This window comes from Scylla paramamosain, unplaced genomic scaffold, assembly GCF_035594125.1.
Source record: "Scylla paramamosain isolate STU-SP2022 unplaced genomic scaffold, ASM3559412v1 Contig90, whole genome shotgun sequence".
NCBI classification, from domain to species: domain Eukaryota; kingdom Metazoa; phylum Arthropoda; class Malacostraca; order Decapoda; family Portunidae; genus Scylla; species Scylla paramamosain.
Window position 1 is genome coordinate 79,729 of NW_026973755.1, and position 22,772 is coordinate 102,500.

Consider the following 22,772-nt stretch of genomic DNA (forward strand, 5'->3'; position numbering starts at 1 on the left):
ACTATATAGTGCAGTGTGATTGTTTATTTTTTTCATTGTTCAAATCAACAGTTTTTATACTTGTAATATGCTTTATTTAAGATAATGCTAGCTGTTTACTCGATAATCACACACAAAAAAATAATAATTAATTTGACCACATTCTGTCAATATTATCCATACCGGACATTGAAAAGTCGACACATCATTTCAATAGTATCATGATGGTCAATGTTCTATGCATCTTTACGCACCTGGGATTTACTACAACAATATTCTAGCTCTCTTTCCTACAGTTAGATGAGCACCAACGACATCTAGCGGTTGAGTTCCGAAAACTCCCCATTGCATTAGTGAATACAATAGGTAGAGTTTTCAGTGCAGTGTTGAATGAGAGACTGTGTAAATGGATTGAGACAGCTGGAGTGCCGGTGAAGAACAGAATGGTTTTCGTGGGGGATAGGAGAGCTGAGGACAATATGTTTGTGGTGAATGAAATGATTGAGAAGAAAAAGAAGGATGGGGGTAAATTGTACCTAGGTTTTCTGGATATAGAGAAAGCTTATGATAGAGTGAACAGAGAAATGCTAGGTAGAGTCTTAGAAAAGATTGAATTGAGTGCAAAGATTTTTAACATAGTGCAAAGAGGATGAGACGGTGGAACATGTGGTGCTGGAGTGTGTGAAGTATGCCAGAGACAGGAATGAGATGATGCAAGTGATACTGACTGAGTTAGGGCATGATAGGAATGAAAGAGTGGAGAAGACAGGAAAGGAATGGATGGTGTTGTTGCTGGGACTGTGTAGAGAGGCGAATGAAAGGATGACTGAGGCGGTGAAACAGTTTCTGGAGAGAATGTGGCGTGCCAGGTGTAGGAACAATTAGGATAGAGGATGCTGTTCGTTTTTTTTTTTTTTTTTTTTTTCTACAGGAGTTGCCGATCCAAAGGCCTGGCTCAGGAGTGATCCTGTGCCACCTGTACCATCAAGATCAAGATCAAGATGTAGGCTCCTCGAGAAGAAGAACCACTTGTTGTCCCAGTGCAGTGGGTGTCTCTTAAGGCTGAAGGAGGAGTGGGAGGTACTTGCTGTGAGGCATGGTGAGGTGGAGGGCTCGGAAACGGAGGTGGCCGTGGCTATTGCTGTTAGTTGTGCTTGCTTGTCAGGCTTTGTGTGTGTATGTGGGGATTTGCACGTCACCTGTTGTCTGGGGCTCCCCTTGTTGTGTGTCACCTGTGTTCGTGAAGCACACTTACAGATTGTTGAGGCTAACTTGACTCCTTCATTGCAGACGCCTTAAGGAGCACGCATGACGCTTTAAAGCGGAGGGCGGTTCGGGAAGAGGTGACGCGTGCCCTGACACAGAGGGTGTCTGGACGGCCTCCTTCCTGCCGTGCCCAAGAGCTCGCCCGCCGGCGAGCGCCCGCCGCTGGACCCGCCATTCGTGTAGACGTGCGGTCCCTCCCGGCCGGGTCGCGGCCCGCACGCGCGGACCGACGGGTGGACGTTGTTGCAGGCGCATCAACAGGTCAGGCGACACAAGCAGCCTTGACTTGCCTGGTGGGTGGAAGAGCCGCAGCAGTACAGGTCCACTGGCTTATTGAAGGTGGAGGTAACGTGCGTGTACTTGACTTGTCCAGTGTTACTGCACCCACACTTGCCAGAGAGAGAGAGAGAGAGAGAGAGAGAGGGGGGAATGATAAAAGGTGGATTACAAAGACCATTACAGCAGTGGGGAGATGTCATCTGACGGTTCACCTCTGCCACTCACCTAAACACTGCCCAGATTCATCTTTTTATGTATTTATTGATTGATTGATTGATTGAGTGCTTGATTCCTGAGGCAGAGGTGCATCCACACCAGGCTTGGTGGCAGTGTCGCAGTGGAAGGCTGGAGGTGGAAGGGATGGGAAGATGGAATAGTATTAGGAATTAGTGGAGGTGAATATTGCCATTGTTCTTCCTCCACAGACCAACTCAGGCAGCCTGTGAACCCCCCTGTGACCTGTGACCCCCCGTGACCTGCAAGACACAGCCACTCCAGGACAGGATGACTCAGCAGCATGTGACCACCTAACAACAACAACAACAACAACAGACTTTCCTTGTTTATTTGGTGAGAGAGAGAGAGAGAGAGAGATGCAATATTTTAAGCCTTCCATCAGTTCACCTCCCAGCTTCTACTACTACTTCTACTACTACTATTACTACTACTACTACTAGTACTACTGCTACTGCTACTGCTACTGCTACAACTTCTCCGCACAGTATCACCACCCTACACGTCCCATTCCAAAGCAAATGGCCATATTTGGGGACAGAGCGCAGCAACATCCACTTCGTTAAAATTGTGACTGCAATTAAATGGATACTGCATGAACTGGAATAAGGCTATTGAACTGTAAGCATTTTAAGGTTTAAGGGTTTTTAAGGGTGTTTAAAGGTGTGTGGGGGTAGGGGAAGGGTGGAGGGACCCTGGGAAAGGCTTGGGAGAGGAAATAAATTGGGATTTTGAAGGTTATATTAAGTTTGTTTATATTATTTGTATGGGCTCTTAAGGGGGATTTTTAAGGGTGTCTAAAGGTGTGTGGGAGTACAGGAAGGGTGTAGGGACCCTGGGAGAGAGAGAGAGAGAGAGAGAGAGAGAGAGAGAGAGAGAGAGATGGTTATATTTGTAGTGTTTAAGTCAAATATTCTTAATTTTTCTACCTTTCCTCTTAGAAGTTAGTGAACTACTACTACTACTACTACTACCACCACCATCACCACCACCACTACTACTACTACTACTACTACTACCATTGCAGGTGATGCAAGACACACCCTGGTGCAGTGGTACACCTCAGTGAAAACCCTGTCAAGAGTGAGAGAGAGAGAGAGAGAGAGAGAGAGAGAGAGAGAGAGAGAGAGAGAGAGAGAGAGAGAGAGAGAGGAAGGAAGGAGAGGGAGTGGGTAGGTGATGAAAAGGGTGGAAAAAAGAGAGAAATGAAGAGAGTTAAAGATAGAAACATGTAGGGACATTGAGAGAGAGAGAGAGAGAGAGAGAGAGAGAGAGAGAGAGAGAATTTTGATTATAATATTTTTAGTGTTTTCTTTCCTTTAAAGGGAATAACTCTCTCTCTCTCTCTCTCTCTCTCTCTCTCTCTCTCTCTCTCTCTCTCTCTCTCTCTCTCTCTCTCTCAAGGAGAAATTATTATTATTATTATTATTATTATTATTATTATTATTATTATTATTATTATTATTATTATTATTATTATTATTATTATTGCTGTTATTATTGTTGTTTTACTACTACTGCTGCTACTACTACTACTACTACTACTACTACTACTACTACTACTACTACTACTACTACAACTACTATTACTATTGCAACTGCTGATTGAATATGAAAGTGGGCAGCTGGTTCTATGGGACTTCAAGGGCCGCTGTGCTGATGTCAGATACTAGTCTGCTGAACTCCTAAGGTAATAAAGAGAGTGAGAGAGAAAGTGAGAGAGAGAGAGAGAGAGAGAGAGAGAGAGAGAGAGAGAGCAGTTATTATTAGTAACCTAACCTAACCTAATCTGTTACAACACCCTTAAAAACCCGTGTCACTTCAACTAGAATCTTTTAAAGTGTTTCTCCTGTTAGTAGTGTAGAAATGCTGTTAATCTGTCTCTACAACCATAAAACATTTCTAATATCACCTGACCTGACCCCACATAACCTGATCTGACCTCCCATTCACAGGTCATTGTCTTGGCACCACGAGGGAGAGCAGGGTATGTGCTGTCATATGGACTGGTCACTCACAACTTGGACACTGAAACAAGCCTCTCCCAGACCCCCCCCCCACTCTCTCTCTCTCTCTCTCTCTCTCTCTCTCTCTCTCTCTCTCTCTCTCTCTCTCTCTCTCTCTCTCTCTCTCTCTCTCTCTCTCTCTCTCTCTCTCTCTCTCTCTCTCTCTCTCTCTCTCTCTCTCTCTCTCTCTCTCCACAGAACTGAGTGACCCCCGTGCACTGTTGGTTCTCCACAATGACATCGTTGTTGTGGACCTACTCTCCCCCAGCTACCCCTGTTTTGAGAACCCCTATTGAAGGGATACACACGAGTCACCTGTCACCGGCTGTACACACCTGGCTGACTGCCCTGCTGACCTCAACCCTGCCCTCTACTTAGCTGGGGCCATGGGAGGGGGCACAGGAAGCAGGGTTTCTCTGAGAAGGAGTGGCCAATCTCTGGGAGGGAGTGGGACAGCACCTCTTGCCCCTACCCTGAAATGACCTTGACTGGGTGAGTGATGGCTCATGGGAATGGCGTGGGTGTCTGTGCGAGTGTCTGAGAGAGAGAGAGAGAGAGAGATGAAATTGTTGATATATTTCTTTATTTCTTCCTTCTACTACTTCTACTACTACTGCTACTATTACTTTACTATTACTACTACTACTACTACTACTACTACTATTTTTTGCAGACATGTGGATGGGTCAATAAAATTCTGGGATGCCTCTTCTGTGGGACTCCAGATTCTTTACAATTTGAAGACTGCAAACGTATGGCCTATTCCAGTTCACTTGAGTCCATCCCAGCCTCCCCAACTGCATCCCAGCCACCCCAGTACATCCCAGCCTCTCCCAGTGCATCCCAGTTCATCCCCAGTTCATCCCCAGCCTCTCCCAGTGCATCTCAGCCACTCTTGGTGCATCCCAGCCTCTCCCAGTGCATTTCAGCCTCTCCCAATCCATCCCAGCCTCCCTCAGAGCATCCCAGCCTCCCTCAGTGCATCCCAGCCTCCTTCAGTGCATCCCAGCCTCTTCCAGTCCATCCCAACCTCTCCCAGTGCATCTCAACCACTCTTGGTGCAGCCCAGCCTCTCCCAGTCCATCCCAGCTTCTCCCAGTGCATCTCAGCCACTCTTGGTGCATCCCAGCTTCTCCCAGTGCATCTCAGCCTCTCCCAATCCATCCCAGCCTCCCTCAGAGCATCCCAGCCTCCCTCAGTGCATCTCAGCCTCCTTCAGTGCATCCCAGCCTCTTCCAGTGCATCCCAACCTCTCCCAGTGCATCCCAGCCTCTCCCAGTGCATCCCAGCCTCTCCTAGTCCATCTCAGCCTCTCCCAGTGCATCTCAGCCTCTCTCTGTGCATCCCAGCCTCTTCCAGTGCATCCTAGCATTTCTCAATGCATCCCAGCCACCCTTAGTCCATCCCACCCTCTCCTAGTGCACCTGTCTCTCCCAGTGCATCCCATCCTCTCCCAGTGCATCCCAGCCTTTCTCAGTCCATCCTAACCTCTCCCAGTGCATCACAGCCTCTCCCACTGTATCCCAGCCTCCCCCAGTGCATCCCAGTCTCTCCCAGTGCATCCCAGTCTCTCCCAATGTATCCCAGCTTCTCCCAGTCCATCCCAGCCTCTCCCAGTGCATTCCAGCTTCCTCCAGTGCATCCCAGCCTCTCCCAGTGCATCGCAGCCTCTGCCAGTGGATCCCAGGCTCTCCCAGTGCATCTCAGCCTCTCCCAGTACATCCCAATCTCTCCCAGTACATCCCAGCCTCTCATAGTACATCCCAGCCTCTCCCATTGCATCCCAGCCTCCCCCAGTGTATCTCAGTCTCTCCCTGTAAATTATTATTGTACAGGGGAGTTTCAATGGGTAACTAAAGTAAATTCCCCCTAGCAGTACTGAACGTAATTGTGCGTTACCTCTCAATAGAAAACATTTTATGCGAGTCTCCCTTCTAATACTCCGAAATGGCTCTCGTTTTCTTTCCGCCCCGGTAGTTTTAAGGGGAAGCTTCACTAAATTGAGTAAATTATTCCTGTTTTCTTTCCAACAGTGCCTCGAGGTGCCAGTCATTTATGAAGTGTATGAAAGCAGAAACGGGTCTCCAAAATATGATTTTTGCCCAAGATCTTCCCTTCAGGTGAGTCTGATGATGACGATGATACTATTGCTGCTGCTGCTGCTACTGCTGCTGCTGCTGCTGCTGCTGCTGCTGCTGCTGCTGCTGCTGCTGCTGCTGCTACTACTACTACTACTACTACTACTACTACTGCTGCTACTACTACTACTACTACTACTACTACTACTACTACTACTACTACTATCTTTGCAGACCTCTTTGGACTATTTCGTGTCCATCCATGTCAGAGCAGGACCGCAAAGAAGACCGGCTGGCTGGCTACCGGGTGAGAGAGAGAGAGAGAGAGAGAGAGATTGCTTGATTGATAGATTTAAACAGTATTACTACTATTGCACTAATACTACTTTTACTACTGATACAATGAGTCTCTCTCTCTCTCTCTCTCTCTCTCTCTCTCTCTCTCTGGTTTTTCATAATTATATAATGTTATTTTTTTCAGCTAATAATCAATTATTATTATTACTTTTAAAAATAATAATAATGTTAATAATATTATTTTTGCTCTTTATTTTTCAACCCAGTTATTTTTTTAGAGGGCAAGATTTTCAATTACATTAATTACTTTGCTATTATTGTTATTATTATTAATTATTATTATTATTATTATTATTATCATTACTACTACTACTACTACTACTATTATTGCTTTTATCATTATTGTCGTTGTTTTTGTTGTTGTGAAGAGATGGATTGGACAAAATAGTACAAGTCAGAATAGTTCCACTGGATAGTACAAGATAGGTTAGATAGTCTGGATAGTACAGGAATAGGTAAGATAGAATAGTACAGAATAGGTTAGTCATTCAAGATAGTACAAAGATAATCTGGATAGTACAGCATAGGTTAGTTTGGATAGTACAAGCATAATTCTGGATAGTCAGTCAGGATAGTACAATAGAAGTCAAGCAGGGGGAGGGAGGGGGCAGATACTCGTAGTCAGATAGTCATGCAAGTCTGGATAGTACAGGATAGTAGCAGAGATAGTTTGTTATTTGTAATAGTCAAAATAGTAGATAGTTTGGGATAGTCATGATAGTACAGACTGGAAATTGACCCAAAAATTACCACTACTACTACTACTACTACAGACCAGGTAGTGGGTGTGTCTGGTACATGCTGAGGACAAGGCAGACTACTCCTATCCTGTGTGGCGTTAGTCGAGCCACAGCCAATAGTCTGGAGACCCTCACCTTTGTACTATTCCTGATAGACTTTGCTGCTGCTGCTGCTGCTGCCTACGTATGGGTCAAAGGTTAGCAGTGCACTACTGGCTGGCTGACTGACTGACTGACTGACTGACTTTTTGGCTGGCTGGCTGACTGACTGACTGACTGACTGACTGACTTTTTGGCTGGCTGACTGACTGACTGACTGACTTTTTGGTTGGTTGACTGACTGACTGTTTGGCTGGCTGACTGACTGACTGACTTTTTGGCTGACTGACTGACTGACTGTTTGGCTGGCTGACTGACTGACTGACTGACTGACTGTTTGGCTGACTGACTGACTGAGTTTTTGGCTGGCTGGCTGACTGACTCACTGACCGTTTGGCTGGCTGACTGACTGACTTTTTGGCTGGCTGACTGACTGACTGACCGACCATTTGGCTGGCTGACTGACTGACTGACTTTTTGGTTGGTTGGCTGACTGACTGACTGACTGACTGACTGACTGACTGTTTGTTTGGCTGACTGACTGACTGACTGACTGACTGACGGACTCAATGACCGTTTGGCTGGCTGGCTGACTGACTGACTGTTTGGCTGACTGACTGACTGACTGACTGTCTGTTTGCCTGGCAGACTGACTGACTAACTGACTGACTGACTGACTGACTGACTGTTTGGCTGGCTGACTGACTGACTGACTGACTGACCAACTGACTTTGGCTGGCTGGCTGGCTGACTGACTGACTGACTGTTTGCCTGGCTGACTGACTGACTGACTGTTTGGCTGGCTGACTGACTGACTGACTTTTTGGCTGGCTGGCTGACTGACTGACTGACTGACTTTTTGGCTGGCTGGCTGGCTAACTGACTGACTGACCAACTGACTTTGGCTGGCTGGCTGACTGACTGACTGACTGACTGACTGTTTGCCTGGCTGACTGACTGACTGACTGTTTGGCTGGCTGACTGGCTGACTGACTGACTGTTTGGCTGGCTGACTGACTGACTGACTTTTTGGCTGGCTGGCTGGCTGACTGACTGACTGACTGACTGACTTTTTGGCTGGCTGGCTGACTGACTGACTGACCAACCGACTTTGACTGACTGACTGACTGACTGACTGACTGACTGACTGGCTGGCTGGCTGGCTGGCTGGCTGACTGACTGACTGACTGATTGACTTTGGCTAGCTGGGTGGCTGGCTGGCTGGCTGTCACCACCACCTAGCCTAACCTAACAAAACTAAATTAACCTAACCCCTCAAAAAAATGGACCTTTCTTTCTTTTTTTTTTTATTAGACTTTTGTTGCCCTTGGTTGGTGTCCCTTGTACATTAAAAACAAACAAACCTAACCAAACCGTGTGTGTGTGTGTGTGTGTGTGTGTGTGTGTGTGTGTGTGTGTGTGTGTGTGTGTGTGTGTGTGTGTGTACACAGGTGACCACATGTGTATGGGAAGCTGCATTTCTTGGTGTGGCATGAACAGCCTCATCTCATTGGCTGTGTTGTCTGAGTCCTTGCTGTGTTGTATGTGCTGTGCTTGTCCCTCTCGTTTCCATGCCTTCTCTCTCTCTCTCTCTCTCTCTCTCTCTCTCTCTCTCTCTCTCTCTCTCTCTCTCTCTCTCTCTCTCTCTCTCTCTCTCCTCACCTCACCACAGACAGCCCACAGCCCCACAGTATGTTTACGAACCCCACAGTGACTCCCCACAGCCCCTCATCAATAAGTGTCCCCCTTACACACACACAGCATTACATATACAAACACTGCATCTTGTACAGTGCCTAGAATAAAGAATGGACACACAAAATGGACAGGCTTCGTTTTGTTCCGTCCTGCGTGAATGTGGCGAGGCTCAACATGTGCAGGTGAACAGTGAAGAGTGTATTAGATGCACGACTCAAAGATATGGAAGCTTACACACGAAGTACAGGACACAGCTTGATGATGAGTACGGTGAGTCAAGTATTAGGAGTCAAAATGCTCCACTTTGAACTGACCTACAACAAGGAGTAAGCTTGTAAAGGGGAAGACATTTGCCAACACAATAAACACACAGGGAAAAATTAATCTAAATAAAAGATTAAACAATTATATATATGCCAACAATAAATAAAGAATAAATGAAGACTAAGCAAAGCAAATTAATCTGACTGCTAATAAACAAACCAACACAGTATATTTAAACACTATCATGGAAGATACTGAAGCTGTGTGCTGTCTTCCTGCAGCACTGGTCAGCTCCTGTGCCACCAGCTTCACAACACCACCCTCTGTCAAAAAATAAATCAGTTAATAAATGTTGCAAACTATCTGATGTCAAATAATATTGTGGGCTTGTACAGAGATGTGTCAACAACAACAACAACAACACCACCACCTTAACATGGTGAAGCAACAAGAGGCCACAGGTCACAGGCAGGGTGGCCAGGCCAAGACTTTACCCCCCAAGGCCCCGCCACACAGACTGCTGCTTCCACTGGAATCTTCCACGCACACTTTGCTGCGGCCTCCCAACACATCACTGTCGGCAGCATAGGGCTTGCTGCCACACTCGCTTCACAACTCCAGCCAGCTCACTGCAGGGCAAAGACACGACAGCAATTCAAGTCTTCTCATTAACTAAGTGACACTAAGCATTTCAAATATTTTCACATTTTCACTGGGATCTGACACAAACCTACCATTTAAAAAGAAATAGAATTTGGCTGTTAGATAGAGTGGTAAATGACTGCAATAATTCCAGACTGATTGCAAGTGGTGAGTCAGTAGAGTACTTAAAAGATTAGACACATTTATGGACAGGGCTGATAGGTGGATGTAGGTAGGTATGCCACATGCAGGCCTTGTGTTTCCTTAGGCAGTAACACGTAAAGAATTTTATATCACGTGGGAAACTATAAGGAAACACGAGGCCTACATGTGGCATACCTATCTACATCCACCAATTAGCCCTATCCATAAATGTGTCCAATCTTTTAAGTACTCTACTGACTCACCACTTGCAACCATTCTGGAATTATTCCAGTCATCTACCACTCTATCTAAAAGCCAAATTCTACAGGAAAATTCCTCTCATCCAGCATTCGAGTATCCGGCAGCTTCAAGTATCTGGCACATTTTTCCCCAAGCCTTAAAATCAATAAAAAATCAATGTGTACTCATAAAATTGATTAAATTATGATTAATTATGAGGAAGGCACAACCCCCGAGTTCCAAAAACAGTTTAATGTTAAGGATGCGATATTCATGGCTTCACTTGCTTGGCTAGACGTTAAAAGGCAAACATTGATACGATGTCGGCGCAAATTGTACCCTTTGATGATGTGTGATGATGAGGATGAGGAGTTTGAAGGGTTTGTAGGTGGCATGAAAAATTCGGTGGTGAGCGAGCTGTGGGAAATGGGGGGAAATGTGCAACTTAAAGTGACAGATGAAGCGTTACAGGAATGGGTGGACGTGGACGAAAATCAGGCCGTAACATTCACTCTCACAGACGAGGAACTTATCAACGCTGTAGTAGAAGATCATTTAGAGAAAATTAGTGATGATAGTGATGATGATGATGATGATTATGAGCCTAAAGTAACTTGAGAACAGGCTGCAAAACACATAGCTGGCTTTGTCAGGTTTGCTGAGCAGTGCACATATATGTCAACCCGAGATGTTATGACCCTTCACTGCATTGAGAATGAGTTTTTGCTGCAAAGAAGAAGGAGCTGCAAACAAGGAGACATTAGAAACTATTTTAAAGTAGCTTGTAAGGGAAAAGAAGTGGGGCAAACAAGTACAGAATCTGATGATGTTGATGACCCGGAGGGTGTTGAAGGAGAGGTGTGGGGAGCGAAAAAGTGTCACAAACACTCGTACATTTTCATATCTTCATTGTATGCTATACATGTTGGCTAATATTGAGTAAAGCAAATAAGTGTATATGTACTTTATTTTTGTAACCCATCAACTTATTTATAAGAGGAAAGTATTAAAGAGAATGTTAGTACAGTAGTATTGTGTGTTGGTGAGTGTGAGGTGGCAGCGCGGGTGGCAACGCACGGCACGGCGATCAGCTGATCTTTGTTATAATAAGATGCGTGAGTGTAGGGTGGTGATTGTGGACATAATTTCATTTCTATTCAAGTATCCGGCATGTCGGCAGTCCCATTGATACCGGATAAGAGGGATTTTACTGTATTTCTTTTTAACTGAATTTTATGAAGCTTGAGGCAATGACAAAGTCCTATTCTATTTAGCCTTCAGGATTTTGTTTGTATCACCCTTGTTACATCCATCATACTTTCTGTTATGACTTCTCCTCAAAAGAGGAGAAAGTCATAACAAATTTAGTTTGTCAGAACAAACTAAATTTGAGTAAAATAAAACATATAGAGGATTCTACATTTGAGTATATCTGTATTGGTGACCACTGTACCTAACTGGAACTCCCAAACTATGTAGTATTAGTTAATCAATTTATAATTTTAACAGCATTACTTGGATCCACAATTAAGAGGCACAGACAAGATATAGCCTCAAGTGGTGCTTTTTGACTTTCTTCTTTCTTTCTTTGAGAACAATTGCCACATTTACTTACTGATGTATATTTGTAAGTGATGGTTTTCATGTGACTAATCTACATTTATGGTGAGAGAGAGAGAGAGAGAGAGAGAGAGAGAGAGAGAGAGAGAGAGAGAGAGAGAGAGAGAGAGAGAGAGAGAGAGAGAGAGAGAGAGAGAGAGAGAGAGAGAGAGAGAGAGAGAGAGAGAGAGCCTTACCACCAAATATTTTGCCTCCTTTCTCAGAAATCTTCCACACAACCACCTTGCATATCAGTTGAAATTAATGTAATTTTTGGTATAGTTTTTAATTCCACATACCACATCAACACCAGGCTGAACTGTGAGCTCCTGGGCTTGCTTACCATCCACATTATGTCTTTATAGTCTTATGAGGTGATGCGAGAGAGGAAGCAGAACACACACACACACACACACACACACACACACACACACAGATAACACTGCCTGACTGAGACACACACACCCTTGTATCTCTCACCTACTTCTTTACATAAAATACTGCAAGAGAGAGAATAATAGCTGCACTAATGATTTATACCAAAATACACACACACACACACACACACACACACACACACACAACAAATAAATAAATTAATTAATAAATATAGAGGGAATTTATTGCACAGCTGGCAAGGAGGTGAAGTCTGTTGTCATACTGTGTTGCAACCAATTGGAAGAAAAATATAAAATATCATAGATAACACTTTTTTTTTTGCAGATATTTTTTGATTGACAGAATAATTTCCTAAAACTTGCTTCCATTTAGAATTTTGTTTTATTTGGGGAAAGATCAGGTACGGAGGTGTGTTTTTGACCTGTGCTGGAGACAATGAGGTTAAAGGGTGTTACTCAATGTTTATGAGGCTAAATAATGGATTTAAGGCTCTTTTTAAGGATTTAAGAGGCTTAACAAAGGGTCTGGTGTCCTTTAAAGGATGTTTTAAAGGGTTTGCTAGTTGAAATTAAGCAGGATAGAAGAGTGTAAGATAAGGGACCCTTTTGACTCTTCTATGTTCCTAAACCATAGCAAAACTCCCTTAAAACACCTTGAAACACTGCCTTGCTAACTTAAAACCTAAGCAATTCAAAAACACAAGAAAACAAACTAAACACTTAAAAATACATCTTTATAAATTCCATTAAACTTTCCTATATGTTTAACAACCTAAAAATACCAAAATGAACCCCAAAACTCAAAATAAAACAAAGATCCTTGCAAACACTAAAACACCAATAAATATCCCAAAACACACCTAAACACACCTAAACACACTCACTGAATGACCTCAAGCACATCCACACACCCCAAAACACATTGAACACACTCTGCCCTATTCAAAACACCCCCAAACAGTTACCCATTAATAAAACACACAAATACACACTGAAACACATCCAAACACACTCAAAACACCATTGTATCCTCACAATCACTTAAAACACTGTCAAAAACACATACAAGATCAGAGAGAGAGAGAGAGAGAGAGAGAGAGAGAGAGAGAGAGAGAGAGAGAGAGAGAGAGAGAGAGAGAGAGAGAGAGAGAGAGAGAGAGAGAGAGAGAGTCATGAAAAATTTCCAGCTTGGCCCTAGAAGTAAGGTCATAAGATGCCATAGAAATACTGGTTAGGTTAAAATAAAAGGAAAAGAAGTGACAAAAATAAAATGAAGCCCAAAATTACAAGGAAAAAAAAAAAAAAGGAAATTAAAACTACAAATTAACCCCTAAAGGACAGGTGGCATCTATGATTGCCCTACATTTTGTGAGCTTAATTTCAAATTTTTGCACAACTTTTTGAGCCTGTGAACATCCTTTCCTCACCACAGTGTCTCCCTCTGAGCCTCAGTGTGCTGCGAACCACTGTGATGGCTACAGGGGAAAATAATCACCCCTCTTCCTCTGATTCCTCAGACATCCACATCAGGGAAAATTTGCTCCAAAACAACCTCTCAGTGAAAATACTACTGGCAGAGAGTTACAAGTTACTTCCCCAAGTGTAGAAAGTGGTTTTACCAGAGAAAATAAAACAGTAATAGACTGTGTTTCACTCATATACATCTTCCCACCTGTCACAATTACATTTTTTCTTGTGTGTTATAAGTGATGGACAAGAATACTATTTTCTTTAGTGTTTTTACAAAATTATAGATTTAGACATTCACGCGAGTGAGTGACCGAGAGATACTGGTGAGGAAAGCAGATAAAGTAGGCATGGGCACCCCTCCTCCCCCCCTGCAAGCTGGGGCCCCAGCCAGGCCACCACATGGCATGCAACCATCTGAATGAACACAGGCTGAGGCTGAGAAAACACTGAAAGTTACTTCACTTCACCACAGACACACCACATCAACTAGAGAGTTCCAGTTTGCGGGAGATTGAAGAGGAAGGATTGATAAGTGTGATGCTATTACGTTTTAAACAATCGGTCAAGGCAGAGTTGAGAAATTGTTGATGGAATGTGAACTATTTTTGAAGTGTCTCGTATATATATATATATATATATATATATATATATATATATATATATATATATATATATATATATTATATATATATATATATATATATATATATATAATATATATATATATATATATAAAAACACACACACACACACACACACACACAAATAGAAGAAATACATTGTTTTGAAGGTTACAAGAAAGCTGAGACCTTTAAAAAGTAATATTAGGAATTTAGGATGACAGTAAGATGACAAAAAAACATTACTGTTACATGGAAACACACACACCACACACACACACACACACACACACACACACACACACACACCACACACACACACACACACACACACACCCTTCCCCAGCTCTCCCATGCCCACACAGGTCTGTGCATGCCTTGGACACAGAGAAGGGCACCATCAATGTGTACACCATCTCTACCATCCTGAGAATGACAGGTGGCAGGGTGAGATAAGGAGATAGAGAGATAGACATATATACATACTTTCATTCATTCATTCATTTCATTTTCATTCACTTCCTCCTCCTCCTCCTCCTCCTCCACCTCCTCCTTGTGCAGGCTCTGGTGCACTCTAGTTTGAGGAGTTCTTTGGCCGCCAAGTTCCTTATTGAAGGCGATGAGGAGTTGCTGGAGGAGGTGAAGGAAATTTTCTGTATCTATGACAAGCAAGGTAAGGATTCGCCGTTCATCTTTGACCCGTGTTTGGAAACCCTTCACTCTCTCACCACTGTTTTCCAAGGCTACAGAGGTGATCAGCTGGGTTGTCATGACTTTCTGCTGCTGCATCATTTCACAGCCACACACACCACCCCTCACCCCTCACCCATATTTAAACCTTAGAAAACAACTGTAAATTGAGGGAGTTAGTGGAAACAGAAGAGAGAGGGAGGAAGAGAGGAAGAGGAAGAGAAGATACTGTTACTCCTTGCATAGTGGAGACTAAGAGAAGGAGAGGGAGGAGATAGGTGGAGGAAAAAAAAAAGAGGAATGGGGGAGGGGTGTACCAGGCACCTCACATCATGTAACAATAGTGAAAATAAAAGGGAGGTGGTAGAGGGCGGTGCACCTCACACAAGTCCAGAGAAGCAAGGGGACACCATCACACAATCCGTCACCACCACCACACCACAGCAACGGGTGGTGAGTGTATTACTATAACAACAATGAAAGTTGAGAGGTTAGTGTCAATATTCATCCTGTGCTAACACCACCACTAGTCTGTCATCACAAAATCCCCATCACTCACCACAAACACACCACCATTCACCACAAACACACCACCATTCACCACAAACACACCACCATTCACCACAAACACACCACCATTCACCACAAACACACCATCACTCATCACAAAACACACCACAATTCACCACAATCACTCAGGGCTGGAAAAACACACATTTAAAAAAAACAAACTTTTTTTTTTATTATTTTGGGAGGTTTATTGATTTTTGTTTATTCTTCATATTTTTATGTAAATCAGTTTAAATAAGGAATTAAAAAGTAATCTAAAATAAAACAAAAGGTATGAAGTGTTTTTTTTTTATGTAGGAGGGGGACTGGCCAACAGCAAAAAATAAATAAATAAAAATAAATAAATAAATAAATAAATAAATAAATAAATAAATAAAAATAAAATGAAATAAAATGAATAAATAAATAAATAAATAAATAAATAAGTAGGTAAATAGATAAATAAAATAAAATTAAAAAAATATATAAAAAATATAAAAAACTTCCAGCAAGAAGGAAAGGTAGATGTTGACAGACAGAGCTGAAAGAGTTTGACTAGGCAAGGTGCAAGCACGGAGGCACAGTTTCGGAGAACAATAGGAGGGACCCCATCAGGTCCATAAGCCTTCTGAGGGTTTAGGCCAGTGAGGGTATAAAAAACATCATTGCGAAGAATTTTAATAGGTGGCATGAAGTAGTCAGAGGGTGGAGGAGAGGGAGGAACAAGCCCAGAATCGTCCAAGGTAGGGTTTTTAGCAAAGGTTTGAGCGAAGAGTTCAGCTTTAGAAATGGATGTGATAGCAGTGGTGCCATCTGGTTGAAATAGAAGAGGGAAAGAAGAAGCAAAGTTATTGGAGATATTTTTGGCTAGATGCCAGAAGTCACGAGGGGAGTTAGATCTTGAAAGGTTTTGACATTTTCTGTTAATGAAGGAGTTTTTGGCTAGTTAGAGAACAAACTTGGCATGGTTCTGGGCAGAAATATAAAGTGCATGAGATTCTGGTGATGGAAGGCTTAAGTACCTTTTGTGGGCCACCTTTCTATCATGTATAGCACGAGAACAAGCTGTGTTGAACCAAGGTTTAGAAAGGTTTAGGACGAGAAAAAGAGTGAGGCAACCGGCCAACTTGTGTGAAGAAATGCTTGTCAATGTGACTGACTGACTAACTGACTGGCTGACTGACTGGCTGACTGAATGGCGGAATGACTGACTGACTGACTGATTGGCTGACTGACTGACTGACTGACTGACTCGCTGGATCGATGACTGACTGACTAACTGACTGGCTGACTGACTGGCTGACTGAATGGCGGAATGACTGACTGACTGACTGACTGACTGACTGACTGACTGACTGACTGGCTGGATCGGTGACTGACTGACTAACTGACTGGCTGACTGACTGGCTGACTGAATGGCGGAATGACTGACTGACTGACTGACTGACAGGCGGAATGACTGACTGACTGACTGACTGACTGACTGGCTGGATGGGTGACTGACTGACTGACTGGCTGGATCGGTGACTGACTGACTAACTGACTGGCTGACTGACTGGCTGACTGAATGGTGGAATGACTGACTGACTGACTGACTGACTGGCGGAATGACTGACTGACTGACTGACTGACTGACTGACTGACTGACTGACTGGCTGGATGGGTGACTGACTGACTGACTGGCTGACTGACTGATTAATTGGCCGACTGACTGGCTGACTGACTGACTGATTGGCTGAGTGGACTGACTGACTGACTGACTGGTTAACTGACTGACTGATTGGCTGACTGACTGGCTGATTGGCTGACTGACTGAATGACAGGCTGGCTGACTGTCTGATTGGCTGGCTGGCTGGCTGACTGACTGACTGACTGGCAGAGTGACTGACTGACTGACTAGCTGGCTGACTGACTGACTGACTGGCTTACTGGCTGACTGACTGACTGGCTGGTTGGCTGGCAGACTGACTGACTGGCTTACTGGCTGACTGACTGACTGACTGACTGACTGACTGACTGGCTGGTTGGCTGGCAGACTGACTGACTAACTGACTGTCTGGTTGGCTGGCTGAATGACTGACTGAATGACTGACTGGCTGGATGGCTGGCTGGCTAACTGGCTGGCTGGCTGACTGACTGACTGACTGACTGACTGACTGACTGACTGACTGACTGGCTGGCTGGCTGAATGAATGACTGACTGACTGACTGGATGGCTGGCTGGCTGGCTGGCTGAATGAATGACTGACTGACTGACTGGCTTACTGGCTGGCTGACTGACTGACTGGCTGACTAAATGACTGATTGGCTGGCTGGCTAGCTGGCTGGCTGGCTGGATGGATGGCTGGCTGACTGACTGACTGACCGACTGGCTGACTGACTGACTGACTGGCTGGTTGGGGGGCTGACTGACTGATTAACTGACTGTCTGGCTGGCTGGCTGAATGACTGACTGGCTGGCTAAATGGCTATCTGGCTGGCTGGCTGGCTGGCTGACTGACTGAATGAATGACTGACTCTCTCTCTCTCTCTCTCTCTCTCTCTCTCTCTCTCTCTCTCTCTCTCTCTCACTTTAAAACTATACTAATACTACTTAAATATACTTACAAATATTCAGTATATATTGTTAAGTGTGAAATTTGTAGTATTTAAGTGAATCAATAGTAGTAGTAGCAGCAGCAGCAGCAATGGCAGGTGATAGTGGTGGTGGTGGTGGTGGTGACTAATAGTAATAGTAGTAGTTTGAATAATAACCTCAGTGGAGGACCCAGCGGCCATGTTGCCTTAATTATTACTTCGTGACACTAAAACCAGGCAATGGCGGATATATCTGACCAGAGGATATGGAAGCTAGACAAGTGACTCTAGCTTGTGACATGTTAGGCTTACAATAAGTGAGCGACGAAGCAAATAATGACTGAAAACACTGACGCCCTGTGCCTGTGCCTGTTCCTCAGCTGACGGCTTGTTTACATATTGACGACTCTTCAATATTCGCCTAAATTTCCAGACTCAGACGTAAATAAAACCTAAAAATAAATAAATAACCCAAAAAAATACCTAAATAACGAACAAAAACCTTAATAAACTGCTACAAGACACTACAGGTAGGAGGAAGGTGATGCTGGGAAGGCAGTAAGGCTAAGGGTAGGCTGGCACCGCAGGGCTCACCTTACGTACTCATGGCTCTCTGGTGCTGCGTGGCGGTGCTTGGTACAGGGAGAAGCTGCCGGGAATACGGAAACACTTATCACCAGAGTGCGTGGGGCAACACTGACCAGCGCCGGCCAAAACACTCACCTTGCCAAGCGCCACCTGTCTCTGCTCCACCAACACACACACACAAAAGTTAACATGTTATAAAATAATAATTCAAATTATATAAATATCCTCACTTCCTCACTGCCGATTCCCCACTGAACACCTCCTAAGTGATTATGATTCCAAATTTCACTCACTGCTGCACCGTGTCACCGCAGCAAACATGCGAACCCGTGCAGGATAGGCTTAACTAAAATGCTTCTACTCTCTCTCTCTCTCTCTCTCTCTCTCTCTCTCTCTCCTAACGATTGTTTCCCAAAGCCACAAAGATGATTAAAAGGGTTTTCAATAGCGTTTCTCTTATTAATAATATAGAAATGTTCGTAATCTGTCAGTAGAACCGTAAAAACATAATTAAAAACCTGTCACTTCGACTAGGGCCTTTTAAAATGCGTGTTTCTCTTGTTAGTAATGTAGAAATGTTATTAATCTGTCACCAGAACAGTAAAGACACGCTTGAAAACCTATGTAATTACTGAGAGAGAGAGAGAGAGAGAGAGAGAGAGAGAGAGAGAGAGAGAGAGAGAGAGAGATAGAGACCCTGCACACACCCAAACGCATAAAAAAAAAACCACACACTCAAATGCCCTCAAAAGACCCAGCACATACTCAAAACATCCTCACACACTCTCAAATACACTCAAAAGACCCTGCACACACCCAAACGCACCTATAGCACCCCCACGCACACTCAAATACACTCAAAAGACCCCACACACACACAAACGCACCCAAACACCCCCCTCCCACACACACACACTCAAATACATTAAATACATTCAAAATTCTCATAATGGAAAGTGTTGAAATAATTAATGGGATTCTCTCTCTCTCTCTCTCTCTCTCTCTCTCTCTCTCTCTCTCTCTCTCTCTCTCTCTCTCTCTCTCTCTCTCTCTCTCTCTCTCTCTCTCTCTCTCGGTGGGATTAAAAGCAGTAATAATCTTAATGTTTATTGTCACCCCTGGCATGAACAAGTAACAGAAAACGGGAATAAAGATGAAATAAGTTTCCATTATAAAAAAAAAAAGATAAATAAATAAATAAATAAATAAATAAATAAAAACGGACGGAAAATAAAAGTAAATAAATAAATAAATGATCCTTGCAAGTACTTAGACACACTTAAATCGAAGAAATGAAAAATAATTGAAAAATATATATAAAAGTAAATATTCCCATTATGAAAATGAACGAAAAAAATAAAGAAAATAAATAAATGGTCTTAAAAAAATAAAGATAAATAAATGAACTGAATATAAAATCAAAAGAAATTGATAAAAAAAAAATGTAAACAAATATAGGTAAAATTCAACATTCCATAAAAAAAAAACGAAACGAAAAATAGAGAAAAGAAAATAACCGTTAAAATAATAAATAAATAAATAAATTGAATATATAACGAAAGAAAATTAAAATATATCCTCTCTCTCTCTCTCTCTCTCTCTCTCTACAAGGTGAGCGTATCTCTCTCTAAGGTGTTGACAAGGGCGGCGAGGCAGGGCCCAGTCACGCCTGCCCTCTGTAAGCCCTGTATTGCATAGTCACGTGCCGCGCCTCCTCCTCCTCCGTTAACTTCCAGCCCAATCTTAGCGAAGCCTGCTAAACTCCCGCCCACTTCCAGCCCCGCCGCTACTTCTGTTGGGATAATAGCGGTTGTAGTGGTGGTGGTAGTGGTAGGTAGTGGTGGTGGTAGTGGTGGTGATAGGGAGAGGAGGAGGAGGACGAATAGGAGGGAGGAGGAGGAGGGCCGTACTAGTAATAGTAGTAGTAGTAGTAGTAGTAGTAGTAGTAGTAGAAATAACGAGAAAATTATAAGAATGATAATAATAGCAATGATAATAACGATAATAATAATAATAATAATAATAATAATAATAATAAAAATAATAATAATAATAATAATAAAAACAACAACAACAACAACAACAACAACAACAACAACAATTACTACTACTACAACAACTACTACTACTACTACTACTACTACTACTACTACTACTACTACTACTACTACTACTACTACTACTACTACTTACGTGCCGGTGAGAGGCCAATGGGGGTAGCGAGGGAATGGGGGGAGACGGGGGATGCCAGGACCCCCTCCATAACCCCCGCCAGCCTCCTCCAGACTACGCCCTCCCGCCCCCCCCACCACCGCCTGAGAGAGAGAGAGAGAGAGAGAGAGAGAGAGAGAGAGAGAGAGAGAGAGAGAGAGAGAGAGAGAGAGAGAGAGACAGAGAGTGTTAATATTTGGTATTATTCTACTACTACTACTACTACTCTTCCTCCTAATCTTCCTCTTCTTCCTCCTCCTCCTCCTCCTCCTCTTCCTACTAAAGCAAACCTCCTCCTCTTCCTCTTCCTACTTCTCCCCCACTCGTCTTCCTCTTCCTTATCCTCATTCTTCTCTTCCTCCTCCTTCTCTTGCTTCTCATCATCATCATCATCATCATCTTGCACCACCACCACCACCACCACCACCATCACCACCACCACCATCACTACCACCACCACCACTAACCTTTGCCAGTAGTTGTATGTGCGCGGCAGCCTGGGCTTCCCCGTGGGCAGGCAGTAGCAGGGGTGGGCGTGGTAGTAACCTCCTTGATAACTTCCCCAACACCCCGTTCACCTCCTCCATGCCAAACACAGCACCCACCAGTATTACAACGCCCCCCGCGTGTACTCGGCTAAAGGCGCGGACCCTGTGGTGGTAGTAGTGATGGTGGTAATGGTGGTGGTGGTGGTGGTGGTGGTGGGTCTGGTGTTTGTGTGCGTGTGTGTTTTGTAGTGGTAGTTGTAGTAGTAGTGATAGTAGTAGTAGTAGTAGTAGTAGTAGTAGTAGTAGTAGTAGTAGTAGTAGTAGTAGTAGTAGTTAGTAGTAGTAGTTGTTGTTGTTGATGTTGTTGTTGTAATAGTAAAATAATAATAATAATAATAATAATAATAATAATAATAATAATAATAATAATAATAATAATAATAATAGCAGAGAGAGAGAGAGAGAGAGAGAGAGAGAGAGAGAGAGAGAGAGAGAGAGAGAGAAAGGAGAGAGAGAGATTGTTGTTGTTGTTTGATAAATTTATTGCGCACAAGGCAGGGCGTCAGACTATATAATACGATAAAAAAAACAGAAGTTAACAGAAGAACAATAGGAGTAGAACAATAATAGCAATAATAACAAGAACAAGAACAAGAACAAGAACCAAAAATAAGAGTAGTTAGAACAGTAACAACAGAAAATAAATAAGTAAAAAAAATAATAATAAAATAATAATAATAATAATAATAATAATAATAATAATAATAATAATAATAATAATAATAATATGGAAAATCAATAAAGAAAGAAAATTATATAAATAAATAATATAATAAAGAAGGAAATGAAACAAAGAAATAGATGAAGAAATAAAGAAAACAAGAAATCAATAAACATAATAGAATAAAAAAAAGAATTAATAAAAAATAAACAACAAAATAAAAGATTAGTACAACTGTGAAAAACTAGCAATGCTAAAGGCAAAGGCTGGCTGAACAGAGAGAGAGAGAGAGAGAGAGAGAGAGAGAGAGAGAGAGAGAGAGAGAGAGAGAGAGAGAGAGAGACGAACAACTACCACCAACACCACCACCACCACCCCCACAACAACAACAACCACAACAACAACACTAACCTGTCCACCAGCTGATCAAAGGTCTCTTCTTTGCTGGAGGAGGAGGAGGAGGAGGAGGAGGAGGGAGGGAGGGGTACGATCAGGGCTGCCACACCACAAGTGGGCAGGATGGCGCTGTTCTGGAGGGTCGCCTGGCTCACTGGGAGGGGTGGAGGGGGTAATATTAAGCTTTTCTCTCTCTCTATCGCAAGAAATAAGCTTTTTCCTGATCCTGGTATTAAATTTAAGCTTCCTCTCTTCTGGTAGCTTAAAATACTTAAAACAACTTAATATACGCTAGGCTAACTTTAAAACTCTCAATTTAAGCCTTTTTTTTCGGGATTATTACTGTATTTTAAGTTTTCTCCCTCCTTTCACAAAAACTAAAAATCTCAAAATAACATTACAACAACCTACAAACACTTACAACTGCCCTTGAAACACT

The 22,772-nt window shown here is 43.1% G+C and overlaps 2 protein-coding genes and 2 long non-coding RNA genes across 7 annotated transcripts in view; 2 read left to right on the forward strand and 2 right to left on the reverse strand.

The window, feature by feature from the left end:
* The first annotated feature begins 1,021 nt into the window (after positions 1 to 1,021).
* On the forward strand, positions 1,022 to 3,817 carry LOC135098891 (uncharacterized). The gene is made up of 3 exons (XR_010267478.1): positions 1,022 to 1,590; positions 1,950 to 2,379; positions 3,714 to 3,817. It is a non-coding gene; the product is annotated as an uncharacterized LOC135098891 (long non-coding RNA).
* A 13-nt stretch (positions 3,818 to 3,830) lies between these two features.
* On the forward strand, positions 3,831 to 6,161 carry LOC135098890 (uncharacterized). The gene is made up of 2 exons (XM_064001302.1): positions 3,831 to 4,256; positions 4,438 to 6,161. Exon 2 carries the CDS (start codon positions 4,519 to 4,521, stop codon positions 5,131 to 5,133), a length of 615 nt encoding a protein of 204 aa, XP_063857372.1. The 5' UTR covers positions 3,831 to 4,256; positions 4,438 to 4,518; the 3' UTR covers positions 5,134 to 6,161.
* Positions 6,162 to 8,614: 2,453 nt separating this feature from the next.
* Positions 8,615 to 18,663, reverse strand: LOC135098889 (uncharacterized). Its single transcript, XR_010267477.1, has 3 exons — positions 18,524 to 18,663; positions 9,431 to 9,629; positions 8,615 to 9,323 (listed from the first exon to the last, which is right to left on the reverse strand). It is a non-coding gene; the product is annotated as an uncharacterized LOC135098889 (long non-coding RNA).
* Positions 18,664 to 19,611: 948 nt separating this feature from the next.
* The window catches only part of LOC135098887 (uncharacterized), a 25,698-nt gene continuing 22,537 nt past the window's right edge, over positions 19,612 to 22,772 (reverse strand). The window contains exons 3-6 of one of the 4 annotated variants that reach the window (XR_010267473.1): positions 22,349 to 22,487; positions 21,196 to 21,379; positions 20,711 to 20,832; positions 19,612 to 20,309 (exon numbers count right to left, since the gene is read on the reverse strand). Coding sequence is in view for 2 of the 4 variants with exons in the window: in XM_064001300.1 (XP_063857370.1) it covers positions 20,304 to 20,309; positions 21,196 to 21,379; positions 22,349 to 22,487 (329 nt within the window). In the remaining 2 variants the exon portion in view is untranslated. Of the gene's footprint in view, positions 20,310 to 20,710; positions 20,833 to 21,195; positions 21,380 to 21,408; positions 21,436 to 22,348; positions 22,488 to 22,772 lie in introns of those variants that run through there. The other 3 variants (XM_064001300.1, XM_064001301.1, XR_010267474.1) reach the window with 3 other exon arrangements.

Coding starts and splice junctions, on each gene's coding strand:
- LOC135098890 (XM_064001302.1), top strand. CDS start 4,519: ATGGCCTATTCCAGTTCACTTGAGTCCATCCCAGCCTCCCCAACTGCA.